Source organism: Brassica rapa, chromosome A03 (assembly GCF_000309985.2).
Source record: "Brassica rapa cultivar Chiifu-401-42 chromosome A03, CAAS_Brap_v3.01, whole genome shotgun sequence".
NCBI lineage: Eukaryota > Viridiplantae > Streptophyta > Magnoliopsida > Brassicales > Brassicaceae > Brassica > Brassica rapa.
Genome location: NC_024797.2, coordinates 4105406 through 4130746, shown reverse-complemented (window position 1 = coordinate 4130746; position 25341 = coordinate 4105406). Strand labels below are relative to the sequence as shown.

The window sequence follows — 25341 nt, the reverse complement described above, 5'->3', positions numbered from 1 at the left end:
ACTTGTGGTCGAACCGTAAGATCTAGTAACTCATATATAGTGAAATAGAATATAATAAAATGAATATAATAAAAGTATCTGAAAATCAAAAAGACTGTTATTAACCCACTGAAAAAAATATAATTTGTTTTTTGTTTTATAAATTTTTGATATATTAATATATATTTGACTTGTATAAAAAATTTTGTTTAACAAATATTGTTAAGTTTATTTATAAATATATTAATTATCAATCTACCAAAATAGTGAAGAAAGTATAATTTTTTTTTCCTTTTTTAATTTTTTATCAAACTATTATAAATGTTTTTTAAAAAAAGTTCAGTTTGTGACAGATATTTTATTATTAGAAATCCATACGATTTAAATAATGTTACATTTATATGTATTTATGTATAAAATGGTCTTCATAATTTGGGATTTTGTAAAAAAAAGGTCTAAAGTTAATTTGGTTAATTTTTTTTTTCTGTAACAAAAGTTAATTGGATTTATAATTTTCATTTTTGAATGGGTTGTCAGTTAAATTATTTTTTTAAAGTTAAACGCCCAAAGCCCAATTAATAATATTTATTTTGATGATAACAAAGTGAGATTAAATAGAGATAACATATAATATATAAGGAAGACCAAAAAAATAAAAAAAAAGAAAGGTCCAAACAATCTTTATAAGTAGATTTATCAAAACTGCTTCCATTTTAATAGAATAGATATTCATCGTATATATTAGAGAGAATATATTGGTGTGTGGATTACAATATCTAAACAAATATTGAAAAACTGGATTCATCTTTTACTGTATTCCAATTTTTTCATCACAGAATATATTTTTTGTATAATCATTATGTTATAGAAATCAAGTTTTGTTTTGTAAGGGTATAATTAACAATAATCTCCCATGCAAAGACTTTTTGAGTTTTGTTGGTCAAAGAAAAGTACACAGATGAAAGTGAGAAAATCTCAAGGTCGAAGCCCATACTAATCTTTGTAGGCCCAAAAGTTTTAACATTTACCAACAAAAATGCACAACATATAAACAGAAATTATTTAAAAACATAATGGATGATAGAAATTATAAAATTCTCCACGACAATAAAGAGCACTGAATAACATTCCCGGACGTAATTCGCTGTAAAGTACATATTCGACACGTGTCAACATATGAGTTTATTATTCGATTCGAATAATACTTTTCCTTAATTTTGACGTCATTTTAATTCTTTCTTCTTCCCTTTCGCATTTAAGTATTTATTTTTACATAGAATAATATTATTATTATATTGGCCTACCATTACACCCTTTGTCGTGCCTTTCAGACAAAGCTTTGCCCAAAAAAAAAAAAGACAAAGACAAAGCTTTCTCGTTCACATGGTCTCATAATCGTCTTCTTCCTCCTCCTCCTCCCATTCCTTTCCCCAGAAATTTTCCAAATCCATTTCCCGAGAAAACCCGTTTCAGATTACCATCTCCCCCCCCAGGACACATCTCTCGAGAAATCGGTGATTGAAGATCTCAATTTCAATAGGTAGACACACGTCTCGTGTTCTACCCTTAGGGATTTTTTTGTAAATTAGATACACGTAACATTGTACCATATCTTCCTTCGTTTATGTGTGCATTGTGAAAACTAGACAATAGAAGCATCTCTCATGTCCGGTTTCAAGTTGTAATCTTTATTCCGGAATCTTCTCTATTGTGTTTCTGCTTCTTCGATTTGTTCCAATGGAGAAGCTAAAGGGAAAGCTAGAAGAACCCGAAACAAGCCAAAGCCACCAAGACGATCCAAAGGTCGAACCTTTAGATTACATTTCAAAGGCACAATCATTAAAAGAAGCAGGCAACAAGCTCTTCCAACGAAGAGACTACGACAACGCAATGCTCAAATACAAGGAAGCAATAGATGTACTCCCCGAGAATCATGTAGAGATTTCACACATTCGATCCAACATGGCTTCCTGCTACATGCACTCCGACCCCGGAGAGTTCGCAAAAGCCATCCACGAATGCGACTTAGCCCTCACCATCACTCCTGACTACACCAAGGCCTTGTTAAAGAGGGCTAGATGCTACGAGGCTTTGAACAAGCTGGATTTGGCTTTGAGAGATGTATGTTTGGTTTCTGAGCTGGATCCTAACAACCCCATGGCGTCTGAGATAGCTGTGAAGCTTAAGAGAACGTTGGAAGGGAAAGGTCTGATGGTTAAAGACTCGGTGATTGAGCTGCCTCCTGATTACGTTGAGCCCGTTGCTGCCCACCTCGCGCTGTGGGCTAAAAAGGGGAAGGCGAGGGTGAAGAAAAAGAACAGGAGTAGTAGTAGTCAAGTAGTGCAAGAGAAGAGTGATGATGTTGAGAATGCTGAGAAGAAGAAGAACAACAATCTTGCAGATGTAAAGGGCAAAGAAAAGATTATTGATAATCAGGAAGAAGAAGTTATAGTTGAGGATAAAAGTGTTTTAAAGAAGACTGTGAAGTTTGTGTACTCTGAGGACGTTAGATTGGCTGAGCTGCCTTTGAACTGCACTCTCTTCCACCTCAGGGAGGTTGTTCACGAGCGTTTCCCTAGCTTAAGAGCGGTTCATATAAAGTACAAAGACCAAGAAGGAGACTTGGTGACGATCACAACAGATGAGGAGCTCAGAATAAGCGAGGAGGTCTCACGTTTAGACACTACTATGAGGATGAGGTTCTATGTAGTGGAAGTTAGTCCTGAGCAGGATCCGTTTTTCGGAAGGTTAGTTGAGATGAAGAAGCTAAAAATAACAGCTGATTCATTCAAAGCAAAGGCTAACGGTAAAGGAACGTGTAAGATCGAAGACTGGATGGTTGAGTTCGCTCGGCTGTTCAAGATCCAAGCCAATGTTGATTCTGATGATACATCCTTGAACCTTCAAGAGCTCGGGATGAAGCTCAACTCGGAAGCTATGGAGGAGGTCGTAACCTCCGAAGAAGCTCAAGAGCCTTTCGAAAAAGCAGCTCAGCAGTTCCAAGAACTGGTAGCGAGATCGTTGCTAAAGCTGGGACACGTGCACATGTCAGGCGCGAGGAAGAGGCTGAGCCTCCTACGAGAATCATCATCACAAGTTGTTGAAACGGCTTATGAGTTTGCGCTAAAGGAGCACGCGAAAGCCAAAGAGAAGTACGAAGAAGCCATGAGAGTAAAACCTGATCTGCTCGAAGTGTTTCTAGCTTTAGCTCTCCAGCAGTTCGAGGAGGCGAGGCTCTCGTGGTACTACGTGCTTCTCAGCGGCATTGATTTGAAAACGTGGCCGTATGGAGACGTGGTGCAGCTTTATCGAAGCGCCAAAAGCAATATCAAAAAGTCTATGGAAGGGCTGAAGAGACTAGGTAGCTCGAAAGCAGCGGATAAAGCGGCGAAGCTTAAATCTTGGCTAGATGTTTTATCGTGCGCTGTGCTCTACGAGAGGTCGATGATGGAGTACAAACTCGACCTGCCGACGTGGCAGGAGAATTTGGAAGGTGCGGTTGTGATACTTGAGTTGGCTGGGACTTGTGAGGAAGATGTTGCTGCGTTGATAAGGGACGATTATGTGACGGATAATACTTTACGAGGTACTGAGCTTTAATATCAAGTTGTAAAAGACATAAGTCTAATATGATTCCTTTTTTTCATGAGTGCAGATCTAAGGTTTCACGTGGACGAGGTACTACAGATATTTCACGAGATATATGAAGCGAAAGAGTGGAGAAATGGGATCCCTTCAGACCAGTTTGAGGAGATATTGAAGAGGAGGATTGCGAATATATTTCATGTGTCACATACTACGTGATAAAAAGTGACACACAATGATCAAGCTTCATTTTAAGGTACTTATATGAGGAATCTTGAAATCTATTGTTTTGCTAATTGGAAACTGGAAAAGGAATGGTTTTAAAAAGAACTAAGAATGCTATTAGTACTGTTAGATCTTGAGACTCTTACCTCTATGATTATTATGTGCACTGGTTCAAGATGTTGAAGTGACTTAATCAGACCAACCTATACTTTGTCCGTTGCATTTTTCAACATAGTAAAACTATTACTCTTACCAGTTGCTACTGTTTTTTTTTACTTTCTGGATGCCAATATTTGAGCGCAGTTATCTCTCTTTGCAGGTTTTGTCTTGTGGTACAAGAGGATTTCAGATTCAGATTTTTGTAGGCAGGAAGAAACATATATATTACATATATGTGTTCTAATTTTTCGTGTAACATTCATACAATCGATTTGGCGACTAGTGAAGCAAATAGCTTGCAGTTATTCATTTTCTTTTTGGTCACCAGGTGAGCTGTGACTTTATTCGTTGGTTTTTGACTTAGATCTCATTTGGCGTGTAACATTCATACATAAAACAAAATTATTTTCCTTTTATCCAACCTCCACAAGATTTTGGTGCAGAGTTGTTTGAGATGGTCAGCCATCTCTTGTATAAGTCTGTAATGATGTGTTGTGACGATTAATTTGCATTTGGTAATGATCAAAAAAGGGATGATTTAACAATTTATAAATTCAAACTTCCATACTCAAAAAAACATAACTTACAACCGTTTCTGTTACACTGTTATCTTCACCTGAAATGGAATGTGTTATCATGACTAAAGAAGAGGACAAACGTGATTCTTACAACACAAATGCACATTTGAAGATTCTTACAACAGAAATGCACATTTGAAGAACATTTATGACACGACCATATAAATATATCATGGACGTACAACTGATCGGGTTGGTTTCCCGCCAAGACCAAGTCCCGAACCCAAAGTAGCAACGTGGCCATCGCCATTTTGAGTATTAGAACTCCGCTGCATCTGCATCATGCTAATACACTAGAGAACAAAAAACGGAGACCCATTAACTTGATATATGTTCCACATCCTTCATTGCCACACCACCCCTCAAGCTCACATTGTGTTCATCAATATCAAGGGACCTCCAAGTGTTGTACTATCCCGCATTCTCCTATCTTCCAAACGTCATCGCTTTCCAGCTTGAACTCAAAGAGAAGCTCGCTGGAAGTCACCTCCTTTTCGACTTCAAATGTGTACAGATGCTGTGCTAGAGCTGGATATAACCTATGATGGCGATTTTTATACATAGCAAACACTTCTGTGGATTTCTCTTTAGAGCAAGCGTCATGGTCACCTTTATCAACCAGCAAGATGCAGGCTTTAAATCTCAAGGATTTTGGAAGAGGCTTTTCATTCAACTTGATTGATAATGGACCTCCACCAGTAGCTCGGTGAGTGAAGTATGCAGGCACTTGTCCACCTGGTAAGACTGCCTCTCGACTATTCTGGATGATGAGGTCTCTCGCCTCTTGATTCAGTTTGAAGCAGTTGGCAAAGTTGAGCCTACTGATTTGATTGTGAAAGGAGCACTCTAGTATCTCCAGGGACTCGCAGTCACTTGCATCCAGGAAACGGATGGAATCCGAAATTGGCGGGATCGATACCAACTTTCGGCATCCCTTGAGCACAAAACTATTCAGACAAGAGATTTGCTTGACCCACGGAGGAAGCTCTTGTATATCTGTGTCGGTCAAGCACAGTTCTGTGATTCTTTCAAGAGCATGAGGGAATTCCTTGAGGTTCTCAAAGTATGACATCGTCAAATCCTCAAGACGAGGCCATGACCTGATCGACGGAGGCACTTGTTCTATCGCAGTTCCTGTGAGGTCGAGATCTCTAATGTTTGTGGAGATCTGAGGAAAACATTTCAACATGGAGCAATCACGGAGATTAAGCCAACTCAAAGATTCCAAGTTGATGTTGGTGGGAAGAAACTCTAGCTTAGAGCATCCTTCTAATCCTAGCATATACAACTTCTGAAGGTTTCCAATGAAAACAGGAAGTTCCACCAGATTTGAGCAACCACTAAGGTCCAAGTAATATAGATTAATGGCATTGCCAATAAAGGAAGGGAGATCCAACAATTGTGGTAGACTTCTTAAGTTCAACATTCGGAGACTGGGGACATTTCCGATAGTGGAGCATCCACCGAGATCGAGACTTGAGCATCCAGCGAGACAAAGTATTTCCAAAGACTCCACGTTGAAGTTGGTGGGAAAAACCTCTAGCTTACTACATCCTTTTAATACCAGTTTCTTCAATTTCTGAAGGTTTCCAAGAGAGAGAGGAAGTTCCACCAGATCTAAGCAATTACTAAGATACAACTCATCCAAGTTGGTGGCATTCCCAACATAAGAAGGGAGCTCCAATAGATTTGGGTAACTTGTAAGATCCAACTTTCGGAGACTAACGGCATTCTCAATAAAGGAGGGAAACTCCACAAGACTTGAGCATCCGCCAATATATAATTTCTCCAGACTATTTCCATTCAAGTAAGGGAGTTTGATTAGACTCGAGCAATTACTAAGATCCAATTCAAGGTTAGTGGCAGTTGAGAGATCAGGAAGCTCCTTCAAATTTTCAGAATAACTCAAATCCATCCACTTGAGACATCGAAGCGGCTGTACAAACAAATTACAAAAACATGTTTGTTTTATACACTTTTGTAATTGAACAGAAAATTTAAACAAACAAAAAAACTTCATAAACAGGAGTGACAATATCAGTTTTTACTAGATTTGAAACAGAGTGAAATAAATAAAAATTAACTTACTTTAGTTCCTTCCCACAACTTCTCAAGCTTGCTTGTATGCATGATTAGTTCGACAAGGAACTCCAAGTTCAGGATGGAAGGTAAACATGTCATTGGAAAATGAGTCCACTGTAGAAATCGAAGTTTATGAGATATATAGTTCAGACCTCGAGTTAATTGCAATGGATGGCTATAACCAGAGACTTTTAAGAATTGGAGATTTGACATTCCTTCAAAGGCTTTCTCACTTATTTCTATTTTTTCACCCTCTGTGTTGTATTTTAACTTTATGCCTATGACACTTTTACTACCCTGAAATAAAGGAACAAACAAGAAAGTAGAGTTTGTTAGTTATAAGAAAAAAGAAACTAAATTTGCAGAGAGAAATGCAATGAAAGACACTTACTGTTGTATCACCAGTCAGTACTTCAAAAATCTCTGTTTCCTCCCACAGAAACTGGCGTAGTCTAGGCTCATGAATAGATTGTTTACAAACTATTTCTCTACCAAGTTTTTCTAGCAAACTATGCATCGTTATAACTCCCGAGTCGATAGATATGAGAGATTTCTCAGCTAAGACGTTAAGTCTTTGCCTCACTTCCAAGAATTTCTTTGCAAGATGCTCTTCCACTTTGTGAATCTCTTGAGAGTTGAAGAAGCAGGCTATATGAAGAAATAAATCTTTATCTTCATCATCTAAAGCATCATAGCTGAACTTCAAAATGCTTCGAATATCAGAATCAAGGCTAGTCTTCAATCTTGGTAGCGAATTAGTCCACTCTTGCTTGGACATTCCTCGAAAGTATGAACCCATAACCCTTAGCCCCAAAGGGAGTTCACCAGCAAGTCTTGTAACTTCTCGAGCAAGCTCCTCAAAACCATCTTTAGGGGACTTTTGACCAAAAGAATACGTACAAAATATTTGAAGAGCCTCATCATCTGTAGGAAAATTCACCTTGTAAATAAGGTTGACCCCATGTGCTCTAAAAAGTTTCTGATCTTGTGCTGTGATTATAATCCGACTCCCAGGACCAAACCACCAAGTCTCTTTTGCCATTGCTTCTAGTTGTACTGACTGGTCCACACCATCAAGAACAACAAGAACTTTCTTGTCCTTCAACCTATTTGACGCAACTCCCAAATGAGAAACCACCATATCCTTTTGGTTGGTTATCTGAGACATAAATTGTTGTTGTAGTTGCAACTTTAAGCTGTAGTCATCTGAACACAGTCTTGTATAGTTTGCTTTGAGATCATCCATAAAGACACTCAGTTGAAAATTGTTGGAGAGTTTGCTGTATGCGACTCTAGCGATTGTGGTCTTCCCAATCCCAGGAGGACCCCAAATCCCAATCATCCTCACCTCATCTGAGCCTAGGCATAACAATGGCTCCATCTTTTCCAAATGAGCTCCCATCCCAACTAACCCGTCAAAATCATTTGATGGTGTGAAATTATTCAGCATGTCCGAGATATCAGTGGCGATTTTCTTGATCATGGCCGCTTCATTATCCCTAACCATGGGAGAGTTTTATACATGCGTTAAGTAATCATTTAGGATGTGTAAATTGTATAGAGAAAGTGGGAATAAAATAAGAACTAACCAGTTGCTTGAATGATAGCCAGCGATTGTGGCCACTTTTGCCAAAGCTTGTCTCCATCTCTCAATGTTTTCCTTCGTTCTACCAGCACAAGTTTTTTTAAAGACTCTCCCAAAATCTCCTGCTAGCTTTTTCACATCAGATGGATCCACTCTGTAGAAAATAGCCATTACAGTTTGACCCAACTCTTCTCTGCACTTCATAATCTCCACCAGTTCATCAAGACACCATTTTGAGGAGGCATAGTTCCTAGAGAGCAAGATAATTGCAATCTTAGATCCTCTAATGGCCCTGATGAGCTCCGGACCAATATCATCTCTTCTTTTAATTTCATTATCAATGAATGGTGTGATTCCTTTTCTTTGGAACTCCATCTGAATGTGGCTAAGAAAGTCTTTGCGGACATCTTCCCCGCGGAAGCTGGGAAAGACATGATGCGTCCAGATGCGAGAAGAAGAAGGTGGAGGAACTGGTGAAGGAGACAAAGAAGATGAAGGTGATGAAGAAGAAGAATCCTTTTCTCTGTTATCATCTTGATGTAATCTAAGTTTTCTCAAAAGAGTAAAGAGACCTATTGCAGCAGCAACAGTGGTAAGGATAAACAGACCTATTGCAGCAGCAACAGTGGTAAGGAAAAAAGAAGAATCCATTAGTTAGTATGATGGAAAGAGGATCAGTATTACAGAGCTTTGTGAACTATGTAGGAGGAAGAAATTATTACGATGCCGTGTATACATTGAACACGGAAGGTTGACTAGGAATGTTATTGGGGGAGGACCTACACGAACCTTCGTATACCACAAGAGCTAGGATATTTCCTCCCCTTGTTTTCTCCGTATACCTGTTTCCTTGATATTTCCTCACAGAAAATTACAAGAACGACAATAATAGAGGGGGTCCTACAAGAGCAGTTGAAAATGAGGAAGCTTATTAAAATGGGTCTTAGAATTTCTAAGTAGTGTTATTGGTTTATAGATTTTTTTTTTTGTGTAATACGGTTTGTAGATTTTCATATTCTCATTAAATTCTATTGTTATTGGTTTGATGATTCTATAATTCTATACAAAATCATTTGTTATTCAAAAAGTTTAGATTTTAATGATTCTGCAAATCTATTAAAATAAGTGTTATTGGAAGTTGAATTCTTATCATTTTAACTCACAAATTAAGATTTTGAGAATACTACATGTTTATGTTGAATTCTTAGAATCATTAAATTACTTTATTTTCATAGATTTTCACAATAGACAAAATTCTCTACATCTCTTTCTAAATTTAACAAATCTCTCAACTTTTAAAATCAACAAATTCTATAGAAATCTAAGTCTCACTAACACCCCCTTAGTAAATATATGAGATCCATGAAATTACACAATATCTCTCAAATATGAAAACAAAGAATCAGAAAGCACAAACAAAACAGTTGAAAACACGCATCTTTTGTTTTTGCTTGTTTGGAGAAAAACAGTAAAAAAGGAATAGTGTAAGTTAAGTCTAATGGAAGATGCATAAGATAACAAGTTTAATGTATAATAGCTTGCAATTTTGTTTGTGTAAAATTCATACAATTGATTTGGCGACTGGTGAAGCAGTGCAGTTCTTTTTTTGTCACCGTGTGATTGTAAAAAAAACAAGGATGATTAAACAATTTACGGATTCAAACTTTCATACTCAAAAAACATAACTTGCAGCCATTTCTGTTACACTGTTATCTTCACCTGAGATGGGATGTGTAATCATGACTAAAGAAGAGGACAAACGTGATTCTTACAACACAAATGCACATTTGAAGAACATTTGGGACACGGCCATATATCAAGGAGGTACAACAGATCGGGTTGGGTTCCGGCCAAAGACCAAGTCCCTAACCCGAAGTAACAATATCACTCTATGACTTACTGCTATGGTTTATGGCTGCAGTTGGAAGAATGAGCATGTGCTGACTGCGATTTACGTATCGGGTTAACATCGATAGCAACGTGGCCATTGCCATTTTGAGTATTAGAATCCCGCTGCATCTGCATCATGCTAATACCTTCTTGTCTCGGTGTTGTGTCTTCTTCATGACACTCGATATCTTCGTTGTAACCTTTCACCAAGAAATCCGAGCAGTTTCTTCTACAACCGTGATCGTAAGGATTCCTGAAGCCCCCGCCTGGACCCCTCAGGTAGCTGTAGCGCAGTGCGTTAGCCATTTCGTTTGTGGTTATATTCCTCGATATCTGTAAAGGAAAAAAGAGAGTGATGATCTTCAAATTGGATGAACAAGCACATTACATCATGAAAATAGATTAATCTTCTCTAGTCTGCGTGAGTTCTATGCTCCACTGTAACTAACGTAGAGATCAATAATCCGGGTAAGAGAAGTATAAACAGTCTTTGTATCAATTAGATCATAAGAGGAACAAAGACATGCAAAAAAGAAAAAAAGAAAAAGAAATGCGGACTCACCTGAGACGCTTGTATGACTGTTAAGACAGCAACTGAAAAGAAGAGGCAGAATTCCACAAGCAGAAAGGATAATGCACCCACATGATTGCTAGCGACATAGCTAATCCATGCTCCAAACGAAGATGGAGCTGAAGGGTCACTCAAGACTCCTGCACGTATATATAATGCATCGTTTACATTTTTTTCTGAATTACATATCAGGACAAGCTTTAAAGAGCATCTTCCATTACAAACATACTGATAAAGTTCCATTTACAAACATACTTGCAAGAGTGACGCCGCCGGTTATCAGCATCGCTAGTACTTCAAATAGAAGAAAAAGAAAAAAGTCCCACTTGTTTTTCTGCAAGAGTGATTAGTGAAAAATCAAATCCAATCCACAGATCAGTATCATGCTCGAGCTGCAAACTAAGAGATAAAACCACTAACAAGCAAAATAAATAGAAGAGGTAATGCAACACCGACAAACATATATGTTGCTTTCTATGCCCAAATATACAACAGAAACATGCCACTTAAAATTGTCGTAAACATTTTTGAAAAAGAACAGTAGCTTATGTAAAATCAAAAGAAACTAGAGAGAGTAACTAAAATGGGGCGATGGAACCTGTACTTACTTTTCCAACACAGTTTGACACCCAAGGACAATGGTGATCAAATTGCTCTACACAACGATCACAGGTGGAACAATGCTTAGCTCGAATAGGTCTGATAATCTGAACAAAAAGAAACAAGGTGGAAGTCAAAAATGTGCATCAACGATTAGATATTGGTGTTAATATTTACGAAAGACATAAAATGGAAGTTGAGGAGGAGGTACCTTGCATGTTGCACAGAGCTGCGTCCAATTCCCAGAAAGCAAAGCAGGGTTGTTTAGCTCTATTTTCAACAGTGGTTCCTGTAAAGGGGTAAGAAAACCTGTAATGACACTTGAATAGAAAAACAGTGCTCGAGCTCATCTCTAATCATAACTATGGACAATTGCGTCACTCCAAATTGAGAACTAATAAAGTTAATGGTACCAACATCATCTTTTATGGTCTGCGGATCATGGATATTCATTCTGATGTAACCTGGATCCTTTCTGCAGAAAACATTTATATATAAAACGATAAGAAAATACTTATTTTTGTACTAACTACTACACAGAAAACAAGGAATTCACTATAGAATCTATAGCTTCGGAGAAGTAAAGGTATAATTAAAGTAAGATAGGGTGAGCACATACTTGCTACAACGGTAAAACAAAACTAGCCCTCCTGTTGCAAGAAGAAATCCCAACCATGCAAGCGCACCAATCCCAGTTGCTAGCTTCGGCAGATTGGATGCTGCAGTGACCAATGGGTTCATCAATTAATAAGTAAGCACACAAAAGAGATTCAAGAAGGCCAAGGTAACTAACCCAAAACAACAGAATTGGTATATATGAGCAGAAGTAGAAGAATCATGAACCAAAGAAATGGAGCAAGTCCCAACTTCGACAATTTTCCAAGGGGACTGTTTCCGTCCCACCGCTTTTCAAGCAGCCTTCTGGCATTACCCTGCAATGAAGTGTTTATCAGACAAATGTTCAGATAGAATAGTTCAAAGAACTTCCTCAAAATTCCAAGCATGATGCTGATCATTTTGAATATATAAAAAGAACTGCAGGTCCGAAGAAGCTGACATGGTGCAGCTCTGTTTCCATATATGCAAAGGTCTAATGTGATGCATCAAATAAACAGTATAGCTAAAAATTGGTGCCGAACAGAGAAAATGAAACGGATACCTACAAGGAAAAAGGAAACTTGTCGGTGATTCTTTTCAGCAGCAAGTTGTGCGGGGGTAAGCCCGGTATTGTCAGTAATCATCAAATCTTCTTTCTTCCCAGCCTGAACCAATACAGTGCAAGCCTCCAAATTGCCTCGAATGGCAGCCCAGTGCAAAGGAGTGCAACCTGATAACATAATTGAAAGAATGGATTTAAAAAATGTTATGTGTTTAGTTTTCTAATCTAACAAAATAAATAAGTAGGATGTCAAAGAAAATTATGTCTGCAAACCACCTTCTTTGTCCTGCCGTCCTCTATATGCGTCTAAAAATAAAAGAAGGCGGATTGAATCTGCAAAACCTTTATATGCAGCCCTGAATTTCTCAAAACATGAGAAGAAAAGAAACACAATTACAACCGTCTCCTGAATAGTTACTGAAAAATAGCGAAGAGGTCAACATAAGCAAGCTTGAAACAATGCAGCAGAATAATGCATGCAACAATAAAGAAGTCTCCATTTTGTGGCAACCTTACCAGTGCAAGGGGCTTCTTCCATCGTTATCGGGCACATCAGGATCAGCGTTCCACTTTGAGATGACGTGGCAAAGAAAAGCAGTCTGGCCATATTGTGCTGCAACATGTGTTGGCTACAAACAGTTTGAGATGGCTGTTAACACGCATCCATTAATAACTAAACACGAGAAGAGAGCTTTAACAGGACCCAGCGGAGAACTTTAACGCATAAACTGAGCATTATTACGAAATTCGAGAACAAGAAGACCTCAATTTTCCAACCTCCTAAACCAATGGAGATGGCAGGGACAAGGTTTGTTGAGATTTTTTCAACTAAAAATGATATCGCTATAAACATTCTAAATGCTGATTAAATCCAGGCAAAATGAAAGTTCTCTCTAATTTAGACAAACCTTTGAATAATGAGTCATGAAACTGCTCAATATCCTTTGAAGACAAACAAACTAATTTTACAAAGACCAACTACTTAGATATGTGCACAATGTCGCCTAAATTAAACTAGTGGCAAAGTACGAAGTGCTTATATACCTACATCACCCTCAGTACACACATCCATAAGAAAAAAAAATGCAACGACAACAAAACAAGCAATACTAGTTATAGAGCCTGAGCCCGAAGCTATTTGAAAGAAAGAAAGAAAGAAGTTGACTAGCATTGAAACAAAAAAGACAATCTCCAGTAAAAAAGAGGAAGTAGTTAGAACCTGATATCCATACATATCCGTAGCATCAACCCTTGCACCCTCTTGAAGCAAAAGCTCCGCAACTTGCACCGCACCACGAACCGCACTCCAATGCAACGCAGTCTGCCCCGTATGATCCGTCGCATTCACATCTCCACCATGCTGTTCAAAGAAAAAAAACCAAATCAATTTTACTCATTCGTAACGAATCACACGCCAAAACAAGCATAAAGGATTGAACTTTTTGGTAACCTCGATAATGTACTGCGCAACGGCGGAGCGGTTGTTCAAGGCGGACCACTGAAGCGCGTAGTAGCCAAGACCATCGGGTTCAGAGACAGAGCAACCCTCACACTCGACCAATCTATGAAGCTTCTCCAAATCGCCGTACGCCGAGGCAGTGTAGACATCGTTCTTCAAGCTCTCGTCTTCGATCGGTTTGGAGGAACTTGATTCACCGTTCTCCTTGGGGTTGGATTCGACTTCCTCCACCACCTCAATCTCCGACGACATTTTTGCTTTCTTTTCGATGGATCGCGATTGTGTGGGTATGCGAGGATTCGATTCGATTCGATTCGATTTTAAGCTTTCATGTGTAGACCTTGATGATTACGATTAGGGTTTTTCTGGAGAATGAATGATTGATGTTACGATGGGTGTTGACTCGGAGATGAAATGAATCAAGAGGACCGGTCAGAGTCAGACCACTCAGATCTCATCTCACCCTTCATTTGTATTTTTTAACCATTTCAAATAATTATTTTTCAGACAAATAAATTTATGAAATCCAATCATGATCATAGGTAGTGGAATTTTGAATTTTCAACCGGATTAGGAAATGTTCAACGGAATTTAAGGAAATCAACATCAGTGAATCAATGGGAAAATCAGTTTTAAGAAGGAGATAATCATGATTTACATATTTTAAGGAAAGTTAATCTTCATACAAATCAACATCTTGTAATATTGTTGTTAATCTTACTTCGATTTGAATTAAACTAAGAGCATTATTATTATTACAAGTTCAGGAAAGTCTGATTATGAAACTTGCACATTCAAAGTAGCTTATATAGATGGGTTTCATATTAGTACATCCTGATTTATTGATTCTTTAGCAAAAAACTCGACAGGTGGAACGAGCAGCAAAACCTCAAAATGCATCTTGCAACGAAACATGGGTTGCCAATTATTGCAAGCCACCGAACTTTGCATGCTGTGAGGACGCTTACATGCTAGAAAGATAAATGATGTCTCAAGTTCTTAACGAAGACTACACATATCTTTGGAGCAAAAAAAAAAGTTTTCTTCAATTCCTCTTCTGAATCTATATGGTTCCATAATGCTTGAACTGAACTCATAGCATGATAGGCCCTAAAAAGTAGTTTACCATCTCGTTTCTCATGCATCAGATAAGAGGGTCCTATGCGATGCTAATTCATACCATATATGAAAACAACAATCAACAAAGAAACATCAATTCAAATATGATATGCAAGATTTTACTTGTAAGAGTGACATTGTGAAGAGTAAACAAATGAAATATGATTGATCTATACAAGAGAATATATGAGAAACTTGCCCTGGAGGAAAGGATATCGTCATCACCCAACTCTGATCACAAAGAAGAAAGAGAACTATCTGAATATGAAACAAAAACATAAGAGTAAAAGAACAACTACAATATGGAGCAAGCTCTCATATTTAGCCACTACATGAGACTCTCCAAGATCATCCGAAACAACCTTTCTGTCATCACTCCCTCTCCTTCTCACCGCCTCCATCTCTGCCTTTGCTCTCTGCTCTCTGATGGCCATCGTTGCTCTATCTTCAGCCATTTGAAGAATGATTTTCTCTGCTTTCTTTTTCCACATCTCCAGCTCAGCTACTCTCTCGTTTGCCATAAGGGCTTCTTTGCAAGCCGCATGGTACATGTTCATCGTCTCCTTCAGCTCTTTCTTCAACCTTCTCTTCTCATCCTCGGCGTCATCCCTTGGTGGTAACGTACACTTCTTTTCATCAGAAGGACTATTAAGATACATCGAAAACATCGATTTCTCATCATCCAGACCTGGAATCTCCAGCATGTGTGGAGCTCCAAGTTTCTTATAGAAGGATAGAACAGAACTATCTGTACTGATCCTCTCACTAATGTTCACACTAGAATCTGTCTCAAGTGATGAGAACTCCTCAAAGAAAACGTCGTCTTCTCTTGACAATGACATCTCAGAGGGAAGCTCGTCGGTGTTGCTGAGGGGTGACAGTGGTGCAGTCCCTGAAGAAGGAGATGGCAATGCTAGAGGTAAAGGCCTAGTGGCTGAACGTACACTTGATAGTCTTCCCTTTGATACTACTAAAACAGTGCAGAAATCTGGAGCCCATCTCATCACATTACTTGGAATGTCATCAACCTTGAACAGCCTTTAAAATCAAAAGATCATCCAAAAAAAAAACATTTTAGAGAATTTTGAATACCAAAACAATTAGCTAACGGTTTAGGAAATAAGATTTTGACCTTGTAATGCTCTTCTTCAAAGAGGCACCTATGAAGAATGTAGAAATAAAGTTATGGCTAATATATTCTATCAATGCTTTCGCCACATCTTGATCATCAAGCAAAACTACTTCGGTTTGTATCTGAAAATATACATCAATTAGAGAGACATAAAGACAGGTTTTAATACAAACAAACCTCAGAAACTGTGTTTCAGAAAAAGAAAAAAAAACCCTCAAAAACTTACATTTCGTCGCATACAAAGACAACGCAATGGAAGAAACCGAGTGATTTGTCTATTTTTGTGCTCTCTTTCAGACAATTCATCATCTGTATTAGGTCCATTTGCAGACCTTTGGATGACATGAACAAGTTTTAATGTTTCTCCTTGGGGTATATGATTCTCTATAGCCCATTTAAGAGCTTGGATGCTTGTTTTATCTCTGTCCACTGCAATAGCTATAGGCCCTTCCCTTACTTCATTTCTCTCCATATTGTCTCTCGAAATGTTATATCGGCAAAGAATGTATTGAGAAACTTAAAAGGAGAGGTTAGTTCAGACTTTTCACAATAATCCAGAAGAATCTGAGTGGAGGAATTGCAAAGACAAAAGATTTGTAGAGAAACAAATATTAAGAGAAAAACTTAAAACCCTTCTGCCTTAGGAGGAGAACCACGTCTTACTAAAAATAGAACTGTTATTAACAAGTGTTAATGCATGGACAAAACTAACTCCAGGCCACCAGAAAACTGTTAATTAACAAATAACTACCAGAATTAAGTTTTTTTAAACAGCATCATAAATCGAATTATTGAAGAACGGTTGCAAGTTTCCTCTAGCTGTTCTGAATAAAAATCTGTTGGTCCTGACGTTGAAACTCATACATCCAATATACGTATATAATTGATGCGATATGGTCGTTATCAGCGGTTCCTGGTCGCTTCACTGAAGTGAAAATGGATCAGTTAGGACAAGAGAATAATCTTCCAGGTTTATGCAGTTTAAGTCCAAATCCTTCGCTAGTCATCTATTAATGTCTCAAGATCCGAACCCATTTACAAATGTAGAGATCATGAGTATTATGGCGAGGGATGGACATCTACTTCCCTTGTTTTTAAAAAAAATATATATTCAACAACCCGATAAGGAGAATAAGGTTTTGATTACAAACGTCGAGTCGAACAAAATTTTCGAATCAAACTACTCCTAACTAGCTTCACTCGACCCATATCCCGACGCATTCCGCTAGCTCGAGCATGGATTACCGTTCCTAGTTTTTAAACCACAATCTTAAATATTTCTCTAAAAATGATAACTTTACAAAAATTTATCTAAAAAAATATAATCTATTGATCAAAAAATCTAAAAAAATATCCATCTATCAACAAAAATTCTTGTAATCCTAGTTTCTAAATCAAAATCTCAAATTTACACTATTTTCTCTAAAAATGATATATTTCCTAAAATAGAAATTTAAAAAGTTTATTTAAAAAATACAACCTATTAATGAAAAATTCTTAAAGACTATTCATATATCCACAAATACTTTTGTTATCCTAAATTTAAAATCACAAACTCAAATCTACAATATTTATCTATAAAATGAAAACTTTCCAAAAATAGCAGTTTTTAAGAAAATTATTTAAAAATACAACACATTGATGAAAAACTCCGAAAGAATACTCATCTATCCACAAATATTCTTGTTATCCTAATTTTTAAATCACAAACCCAAATCTACAATATTTCTCTAAAAAATGAAAACTTTCCAAAAATAGAAGTTTTTAAGAAAATTATATAAAAAATACAACTTGTTGATAAAAATTTCTAAAAGAGTATTCATCTGGCCACAAATAGTATAGTTATACTAATTTTTAAATCACAAACTCAAATCTACAATATTTCTCTAAAAAAATGAAAACTTTCCAAAACTAGTAATTTTTAAGAAAAATATTTAAAAATACAACCGACTGATGAAAAACTCCGAAAGAATACTCATATATCCACAAATATTCTTGTTATCCTAATTCTTAAATCACAAACCCAAATCTATAATATATCTCTAAAAAATGAAAACTTTCCAAAAATAGCAGTTTTTAAGAAAATTATTTTAAAAATACAACATATTGGTGAACAATTCTTAAAGAGTATTCAGATGTCAACAAATAGTCTAGTTATCCTAATTTCTAAATCACAAACCCAAATCTACAATATTTATTTATAAAATGAAAACTTTTCAAAAATAGCAGTTTTTAAGAAAATTATTTAAAAATACAACACATTGATGAAAAATTCTTGAATAATACTCATCTATCCAAAAATATTTTTGTTATCCTAAATTTTAAATCAGAAACCCAAACCTACAATATTTCTCTACAAAATGAAAACTTTCCAAAAATAGAAGTTTTTTTGAGAAAATTATATAAAAATACAACTTGTTGATGAAAAATTCTAAAAGAGTATTCATCTATCCACAAATAGTCTAGTCATCCTAATTTTTAAATCACAAACCAAAATCTACAATATTTATCTATAAAATGAAAACTTTCCAAAAATAACAGTTTTGAGAAAATCATTTAATAATACAACACATTGATGAAAAATTCTTAAATAATACTCATCTATCCACAAATATTTTTTTCATCCAAATTTTTAAAACACAAACCCAAATCTATAATATTTCTCTAAAAAATGAAAACTTTCCAAAAATATAAGTTTTAAAGAAAATTATTTAAAATACAACTTGTTGATGAAAATTTTTAAAAGAATACTCATCTATCCACAAATATTCTTATTATCCTAATTTTTAAATCACAAACCCAAATCTACAATATTTCTCAAGAAAATGAAAACTTTCCAAAAATAGGAGTTTTTAAAATACAACTTGTTGATGAAAATTTCTAAAAGAATACTCAACTACCCAAAAATATTTTTGTTATCTTAATTTTTAAACCACAAACTCAAATTTACAATATTTCTCTAAAAAAAAAGAAAACTTTCCAAAAACAGCAGTTTTTAAGAAAATTATTTAAAAATACGATCGAGTGATGAAAAACTCCGAAAGAATACTCATATATCCACAAATATTCTTTTTATCCTAATTAATAAATCACAAACCCAAATCTATAATATTTCTCTAAAAAATGAAAACATTACATAAATATCAGTTTTTAAGAAAATTATTTTAAAAATACAGCACATTGATGAAAAATTCTTAAAGTGTATTCAGCTGTCCACAAATAATTTACTTATCCTAATTTCTAAATCACAAACCCAAATCTAAAATATTTATCTATAAAATGAAAAATTTCCAAAAATAGGAGTTTTTAAGAAAATTAGTTAAAAATACAACCTATTGATAAAAAACTCCGAAAGAAATACTCATCTATCCACAAATATTCTTGTTATCCTAATTTTTAAATCACAAACCCAATTCTGCAATATTTCTCTAAAAAATGAAAACTCTCCAAATATAGAAGTTTTTAAGAAAATTATTTAAAATACAACTTGCTGATGAAAATTTCTAAAAGAATACTCAACTATCCACAAATATTCTTGTTATCTTAATTTTTAAACCACAAACTCAAATCTACAATATATCTTTAAGAAAATGAAAACTTTCCAAAAATAGCAGTTTTTAAGAAAATTATTTAAAAATACATTCGACTGATAAAAAACTCCGAAAGAATACTCATATATCCAAAAATATTCTTGTTATCCTAATTTTTAAATCACAAACCCAAATCTATAATATTTCTCTAAAAAATGAAAACTTTCCATAAATATCAGTTTTTAATAAAATTATTTTAAAATACAACATATTGATGAAAAATTCTTAAAGAGTATTCAGCTGTTCACAAATAGTCTAGTTATCCTAATTTCTAAATCACAAACCCAAATCTACAATATTTATCTATAAAATGAAAACTTTCCAAAAATAGCAATTTTTAAGAAAATTATTTAAAAATACAACACATTGATGAAAAATTCTTGAATAACACTCATCTATCCATAAATATTTTTGTTATCCTAAATTATAAATCACAAACCCAAGTCTACAATATTTCTCTAAAAAATGAAAACTTTCCAAAAATATAAGTTTTTAAGAAAATTATATAAAAATACAACTTATTGATAAAAAATTCTAAAAGAGTATTCAGCTGTTCACAAATAGTATAGTTATCATAATTTCTAAATCACAAACCTAAATCTACAATATTTATCTACAAAATGAAAACTTTCCAAAAATAGCAGTTTTTAAGAAAATTATTTAAAAATATAACACATTGATGAAAAATTCTTAAATATTACTCTTCTATCCACAAATATTCTTGTTATCCTAATTTTTAAATCACAAACCCAAATCTAAAATGTTTCTCTAAAAAATGAAAACTTTCCAAAAATAAAATTTTTTAAGAAAATTATTTAAAATACAACTTGTTGATGAAGATTTATTAAAGAGTATTCAGCTGTCCACAAATAGTCTTGTTATCATAATTTTTAAATCACAAACCCAGATCTACAATATTTCTCTAAAAAATGAAAACTCTCCAAATATAGAAATTTTAAGAAAATTATTTAAAATACAACTTGTTGATGAAAATTTCTAAAAGAATACTTAACTATCCACAAGTATTCTTGTTATCTTAATTTTTAAACCACAAACTCAAATCTACAATATTTCTCTAAAAAAATGAAAACTTTCCAAAAATAACAGCTTTTAAGAAAATTATTTAAAAATACAATCGACTGATGAAAAACTCCGAAAGAATACTCATATATCCACAAATATTCTTGTTATCCTAATTTTTAAATCACAAACTCAAATCTATAGTATTTCTCAAAAAAAAATGAAAACTATCCATAAATATCAGTTTTTAAGAAAATTATTTTAAAAATACAACATATTGATGAAAAATTCTTAAAGAGTTTTGAGATGTCCACAAATAGTCTAGTTATCCTAATTTCTAAATCACAAACTCAAATCCACAATATTTGTCAATAAAAATGAAAACTTTCCAAAAATAAGAGTTTTTAAGAAAATTATTTAAAAACACAATCGACTGATGAAAAACTCCCAAAGAATACTCATATATCCACAAATAGTCTAGTTATCCTAATTTCTAAATCAGAAACCCAAATCTACAATATTTTTCTAAAAAATGTAAACTTTCCAAAAATAGCAGTATTTAAGAAAATTATATTAAAAATTTAACATATTGATGAAATTTTTTTAAAGAGTATTCATATGTCCACAAATAGTCTAGTTATCCTAATTTTTAAATCACAAACCCAAATCTATAATATTTCTCTAAAAATAATAACTTTCCAAAAATAGCAGTTTTTAAGAAAATTATTTTAAAATTACAACCTATTGATGAAAAATTCTTGAATAATACTCATATATCCACAAATACTTTTGTTATCCTAAATTTAAAATCACAAACTCAGATCTACAATACTTATCTATAAAATGAAAACTCTCCAAAAATAGCAGTTTTTAAGAAAATTATTTAAAAATACAACACATTGATGAAAAATTCTTGAATAATACTCATCTATCCACAAATATTCTTGTTATCCTAATTTTTAAATTACAAGCCCAAATCTATAATATTTCTCTAAAAAATGAAAACTTTCCACAAATAGCAACTTTTAAGAAAATTATTTAAAAATATAACCTACTAATGAAAATTTTTTAAAGTGTATTCAGCTGTCCACAAATAGTCTAGTTATCCTAATTTCTAAATCACAAACCCAAATCTACAATATTTCTCTAAAAATGAAAATTTTCCAAAAATAGCAGTTTTTAAGAAAATTATTTAAAAATACAACACATTGATGAAAAATTCTTGAATAATACTCATCTATCCACAAATATTTTTATTATCCTAAATTTTAAATCACAAACCCAAATCTACAATATTTATCTTTAAAATCAAAACTTTCCAAAAATAGCAGTTTTTAAGAAAATTATTTAAAAATACAACACATTGATGAAAAATTCTTGAATAATACTCATCTATCCACAAATATTCTTGTTGTCCTAATTTTTAAATCACAAACCCACATCTATAATATTTCTCTAAAAAATGAAAACTTTCCAAAAATAGCAGTTTTTAAAAAAATTATTTTAAAAATACAACATATTGATGAAAAATTCTTAAAGAGTATCCATCTGTCCCCAAATAGTCTAGTTATCCTAATTTCTAAATCACAAACTCAAATCTACAATAATTATCTATAAAATGAAGACTTTCCAAAAATAGTAGTTTTTAAGAAAATTATTTAAAATACAACCTATGGATGAAAAACTCCGAAAGAATACCCATCTATCCACAAATAGTCTAGTTATCCTAAATTTTAAATCACAAACCCAAATCTACAATATTTATCTTTAAAATCAAAACTTTCCAAAAATAGCAGGTTTTAAGAAAATTATTTTAAAATACAAAATGTTGATGAAAATTTCTTAAAGAGTATTCATCTTTCCACATTGATGGTCTAGTTATCTTAATTTCTAAATCACGAACCCAAATCTACAAAATATCTCTAAAAAAATGTAAAGTTTCCAAAAATAGCAGTTTTTTAAGAAAATTATTTTAAAAATATAACCTACTGATGAAAAATTCTTGAATAATACTTTGTAGTCTTTACAATCACAAGATAACAAAAAAGGACACCTTTGATCCATAAATTAGATAACTTTCTTGTGTTCAGAACCAGAAAGAGTAGAGAGCTGAGAAATATTACCAACGTTACAGTCTGTGACTCACAGCCCAAAGCGTAAAAGTTGACACCATCCTCTCCCAAGTTCTCTGTTCAAAAATAAATTTAAAAAGTAAGTATTTTTTGTAACTCTTAAAGTGAGTATTTTGATACGTTGAGTTCCAAACAATTAGACGAAACACAATGAATGAAAGCATGATATTAAGATTTATATTTATATAGTAGAGACAGAGGTGATGAAAAAAGAGAAGCCAAGGAGGAACCTGGATAATGGGTTTGCCTAGGGTTTTCATGTGCGCTTGCGTATGAATCAAGAGGAAGGGTAACAGGCAGTGATGATTCTGATGATCCGCCTCCGGAATTTTTTGGATCAGAGTCAGATAGCTCTTCCGCCAATCGAAGCTGCAATAGCCGTCCCGATCTAATCCACGAAGGACTTTGTCTTTCTAGGTTGAAGAAGACCAAACAGATTAATTAATTAATTGGCGTCTTCTGGTGAGATTGTCACTTGACAGAAAGGGTTGGAAGATTTCTCTAAATCTGTAATGGTGATTACTGGATTTGAGATGTAAAGTTTCAGTTTTTACGATGAGGTTATATAAGAAGGAATAACTGAATTGTTAGGATTCTGAAGCATTAATGATCCAAAGAGTTAAGAAGGGGAAATGTAGAGGTAGAAGAAGATTCACTGCTCCATGGAAACCGAAAGGGTCACTTTGATTTCTCAGAGGAGACTGAACCGACTGAAACCTACTCTAACATGGAAGAGGAAGATAACGAATAGAGGCTTTGGTTGTATATATTTATAATTGGACCACTGGTTTTGTACATAAACAAACATAAAAGTTAGTAAACCAGCCCAGCCCATTCCATAAATCAATATCCAAGAAAATCACAACCTGTCATAAGTCAACAATACACGCGGAACCAAAACGCAAAACACAAACACACGGTGACATGCTCGACTGTGGACGAAGCCCACCCTGTGAAGCCTGTCTGACGTGTCTAATTAAATGCTTCTGATTGGCTGATTTTTTTTAAGGACCATGACCATTGAGTATATTGTGCTTTTAGTATAGTATAGATTTCTAAATCACAAACTCAAATCTTCAATATTTCTCTAAAAATGAAAACTTTCCCAAAATAGCAGTTTTTAAGAAAATTATTTAAAAATACAACACATTGATGAAAAATTCTTGAATAATACTCATCTATCCACAAATATTCTTGTTATTCTAATTTCTAAATCACAAACCCAAATCTACAATATTTCTCTAAAAAGGAAAACTTTCGAAAAATAGCAGTTTTTAAGAAAATTATTTAAAAATACAACACATTGATGAAAAAATCTTGAATAATACTCATCTATCCACAAATATTTTTGTTGTCCTAATTTTTAAATCACAAACCCAAATCTATAATATTTCTCTTTAAAATGAAAACTTTCCAAAAATAGCAGTTTTTAAGAAAATTATTTAAAAATACAACACATTGATGAAAAATTCTTTAATAATACTCATCTATCCACAAATATTCTTGTTATTCTAATTTTTAAATCACAAACCCAAATCTATATTATTTCTCTAAAAAATGAAAACTTTCCAAAAATACCAGTTTTTAAGAAAATTATTTTAAAAATACAACATATTGATGAAAAATTCTGAAAGTGTATTCAGCTGGCCACAAATAGTCTAGTTATCCTAATTTTTAAATCACAAACCCAAATCTATAATATTTCTCTAAAAATGAAAACTTTCCCAAAATAGCAGTTTTTAAGAAAATTATTTAAAAATACAACACATTGATGAAAAATTCTTGAATAATACTCATCTATCCACAAATATTTTTGTTATCCTAAATTTTAAATCACAAACCCAAATCTACAATGTTTATCTATAAAATGAAAACTTTCCAAAAATAGCAGTTTTTAAGAAAATTATTTAAAAATACAACACATTGATGAAAAATTCTTGAATAATACTCATCTATCCACAAATATTCTTGTTATCCAAATTTTTAAATCACAAACCCAAATCTATAATATTTCTTCCAAAAATGAAAACTTTCCAAAAATAGCAGTTTTTAAGAAAATTATTTTAAAAATACAACACATTGATGAAAAATTCTTAAAGTGTATTCAGCTGTCCACAAATAGTCTACTTATCCTAATTTCTAAATCACAAACCCAAATCTACAATATTTCTCTAAAAATGAAAATTTTCCAAAATAGCAGTTTTTAAGAAAATTATTTTAAAAATACAACCTATTGATGAAAAATTCTTGAATAATACTCATATATCCACAAATATTCTTGTTATCCTAAATTTAAAATCACAAACTCAAATCTACAATATTTATCTATAAAATGAAAACTTTCCAAAAATAGCAGTTTTTAAGAAAATTATTTAAAAATACAACGCATTGATGAAAAATTCTTGAATAATACTCATCTATCCACAAATATTCTTGTTATTCTAATTTCAAAATCACAAACCCAAATCTACAATAT

General features: G+C 33.7%; 4 protein-coding genes and 1 long non-coding RNA gene across 10 annotated transcripts; 2 read left to right on the top strand and 3 right to left on the bottom strand.

Annotated features, from left to right (window-relative positions):
• Positions 1-2: 2 nt before the first annotated feature.
• On the top strand, positions 3-4364 carry LOC103856442 (protein PHOX3). Of its 2 annotated transcripts, XM_033286658.1 has the most exons (4): positions 3-7; positions 1840-3565; positions 3635-3820; positions 4109-4364. In XM_033286658.1, exons 2-3 carry the CDS (start codon positions 1870-1872, stop codon positions 3781-3783), a joined length of 1845 nt encoding a protein of 614 aa, XP_033142549.1. In that variant the 5' UTR covers positions 3-7; positions 1840-1869; the 3' UTR covers positions 3784-3820; positions 4109-4364. The 2 variants fall into 2 exon arrangements, with proteins under 2 accessions (XP_033142549.1, XP_009131794.1); XM_009133546.3 differs by lacking the exon at positions 3-7 and having other exon boundaries at positions 942-3565.
• Positions 4365-4559: 195 nt separating this feature from the next.
• LOC103856441 (disease resistance protein TAO1) lies at positions 4560-9559 on the bottom strand. 5 transcript variants are annotated; one of them, XM_033286657.1, is made up of 5 exons: positions 8802-9154; positions 8198-8765; positions 6994-8107; positions 6615-6905; positions 4560-6462 (listed from the first exon to the last, which is right to left on the bottom strand). In XM_033286657.1, the coding sequence occupies exons 1-5, from the start codon at positions 8842-8844 to the stop codon at positions 4915-4917; spliced, it is 3564 nt and encodes a 1187-aa protein (XP_033142548.1). In that variant the 5' UTR covers positions 8845-9154; the 3' UTR covers positions 4560-4914. The 5 variants fall into 5 exon arrangements, with proteins under 5 accessions (XP_033142548.1, XP_009131793.1, XP_033142547.1 ...); XM_009133545.2 differs by having other exon boundaries at positions 7000-8107; positions 8802-8844; XM_033286656.1 differs by having other exon boundaries at positions 8198-9153.
• Positions 9560-9834: 275 nt separating this feature from the next.
• On the bottom strand, positions 9835-14356 carry LOC103856440 (protein S-acyltransferase 24). Its single transcript, XM_018657647.2, has 13 exons — positions 13864-14356; positions 13633-13773; positions 12930-13042; positions 12690-12769; positions 12418-12581; positions 12048-12186; positions 11874-11973; positions 11672-11729; positions 11466-11543; positions 11263-11361; positions 10910-10988; positions 10646-10794; positions 9835-10416 (listed from the first exon to the last, which is right to left on the bottom strand). Exons 1-13 carry the CDS (start codon positions 14122-14124, stop codon positions 10096-10098), a joined length of 1782 nt encoding a protein of 593 aa, XP_018513163.1. The 5' UTR covers positions 14125-14356; the 3' UTR covers positions 9835-10095.
• Positions 14357-14617: 261 nt separating this feature from the next.
• Positions 14618-24106, bottom strand: LOC103856439 (U-box domain-containing protein 51). Its single transcript, XM_033286661.1, has 5 exons — positions 23096-24106; positions 22857-22921; positions 16350-17373; positions 16124-16245; positions 14618-16029 (listed from the first exon to the last, which is right to left on the bottom strand). Exons 3-5 carry the CDS (start codon positions 16593-16595, stop codon positions 15246-15248), a joined length of 1152 nt encoding a protein of 383 aa, XP_033142552.1. The 5' UTR covers positions 16596-17373; positions 22857-22921; positions 23096-24106; the 3' UTR covers positions 14618-15245.
• On the top strand, positions 22113-22706 carry LOC117132478. Its single transcript, XR_004456055.1, has 2 exons — positions 22113-22218; positions 22376-22706. It is a non-coding gene; the product is annotated as an uncharacterized LOC117132478 (long non-coding RNA).
• Positions 24107-25341: the final 1235 nt, after the last annotated feature.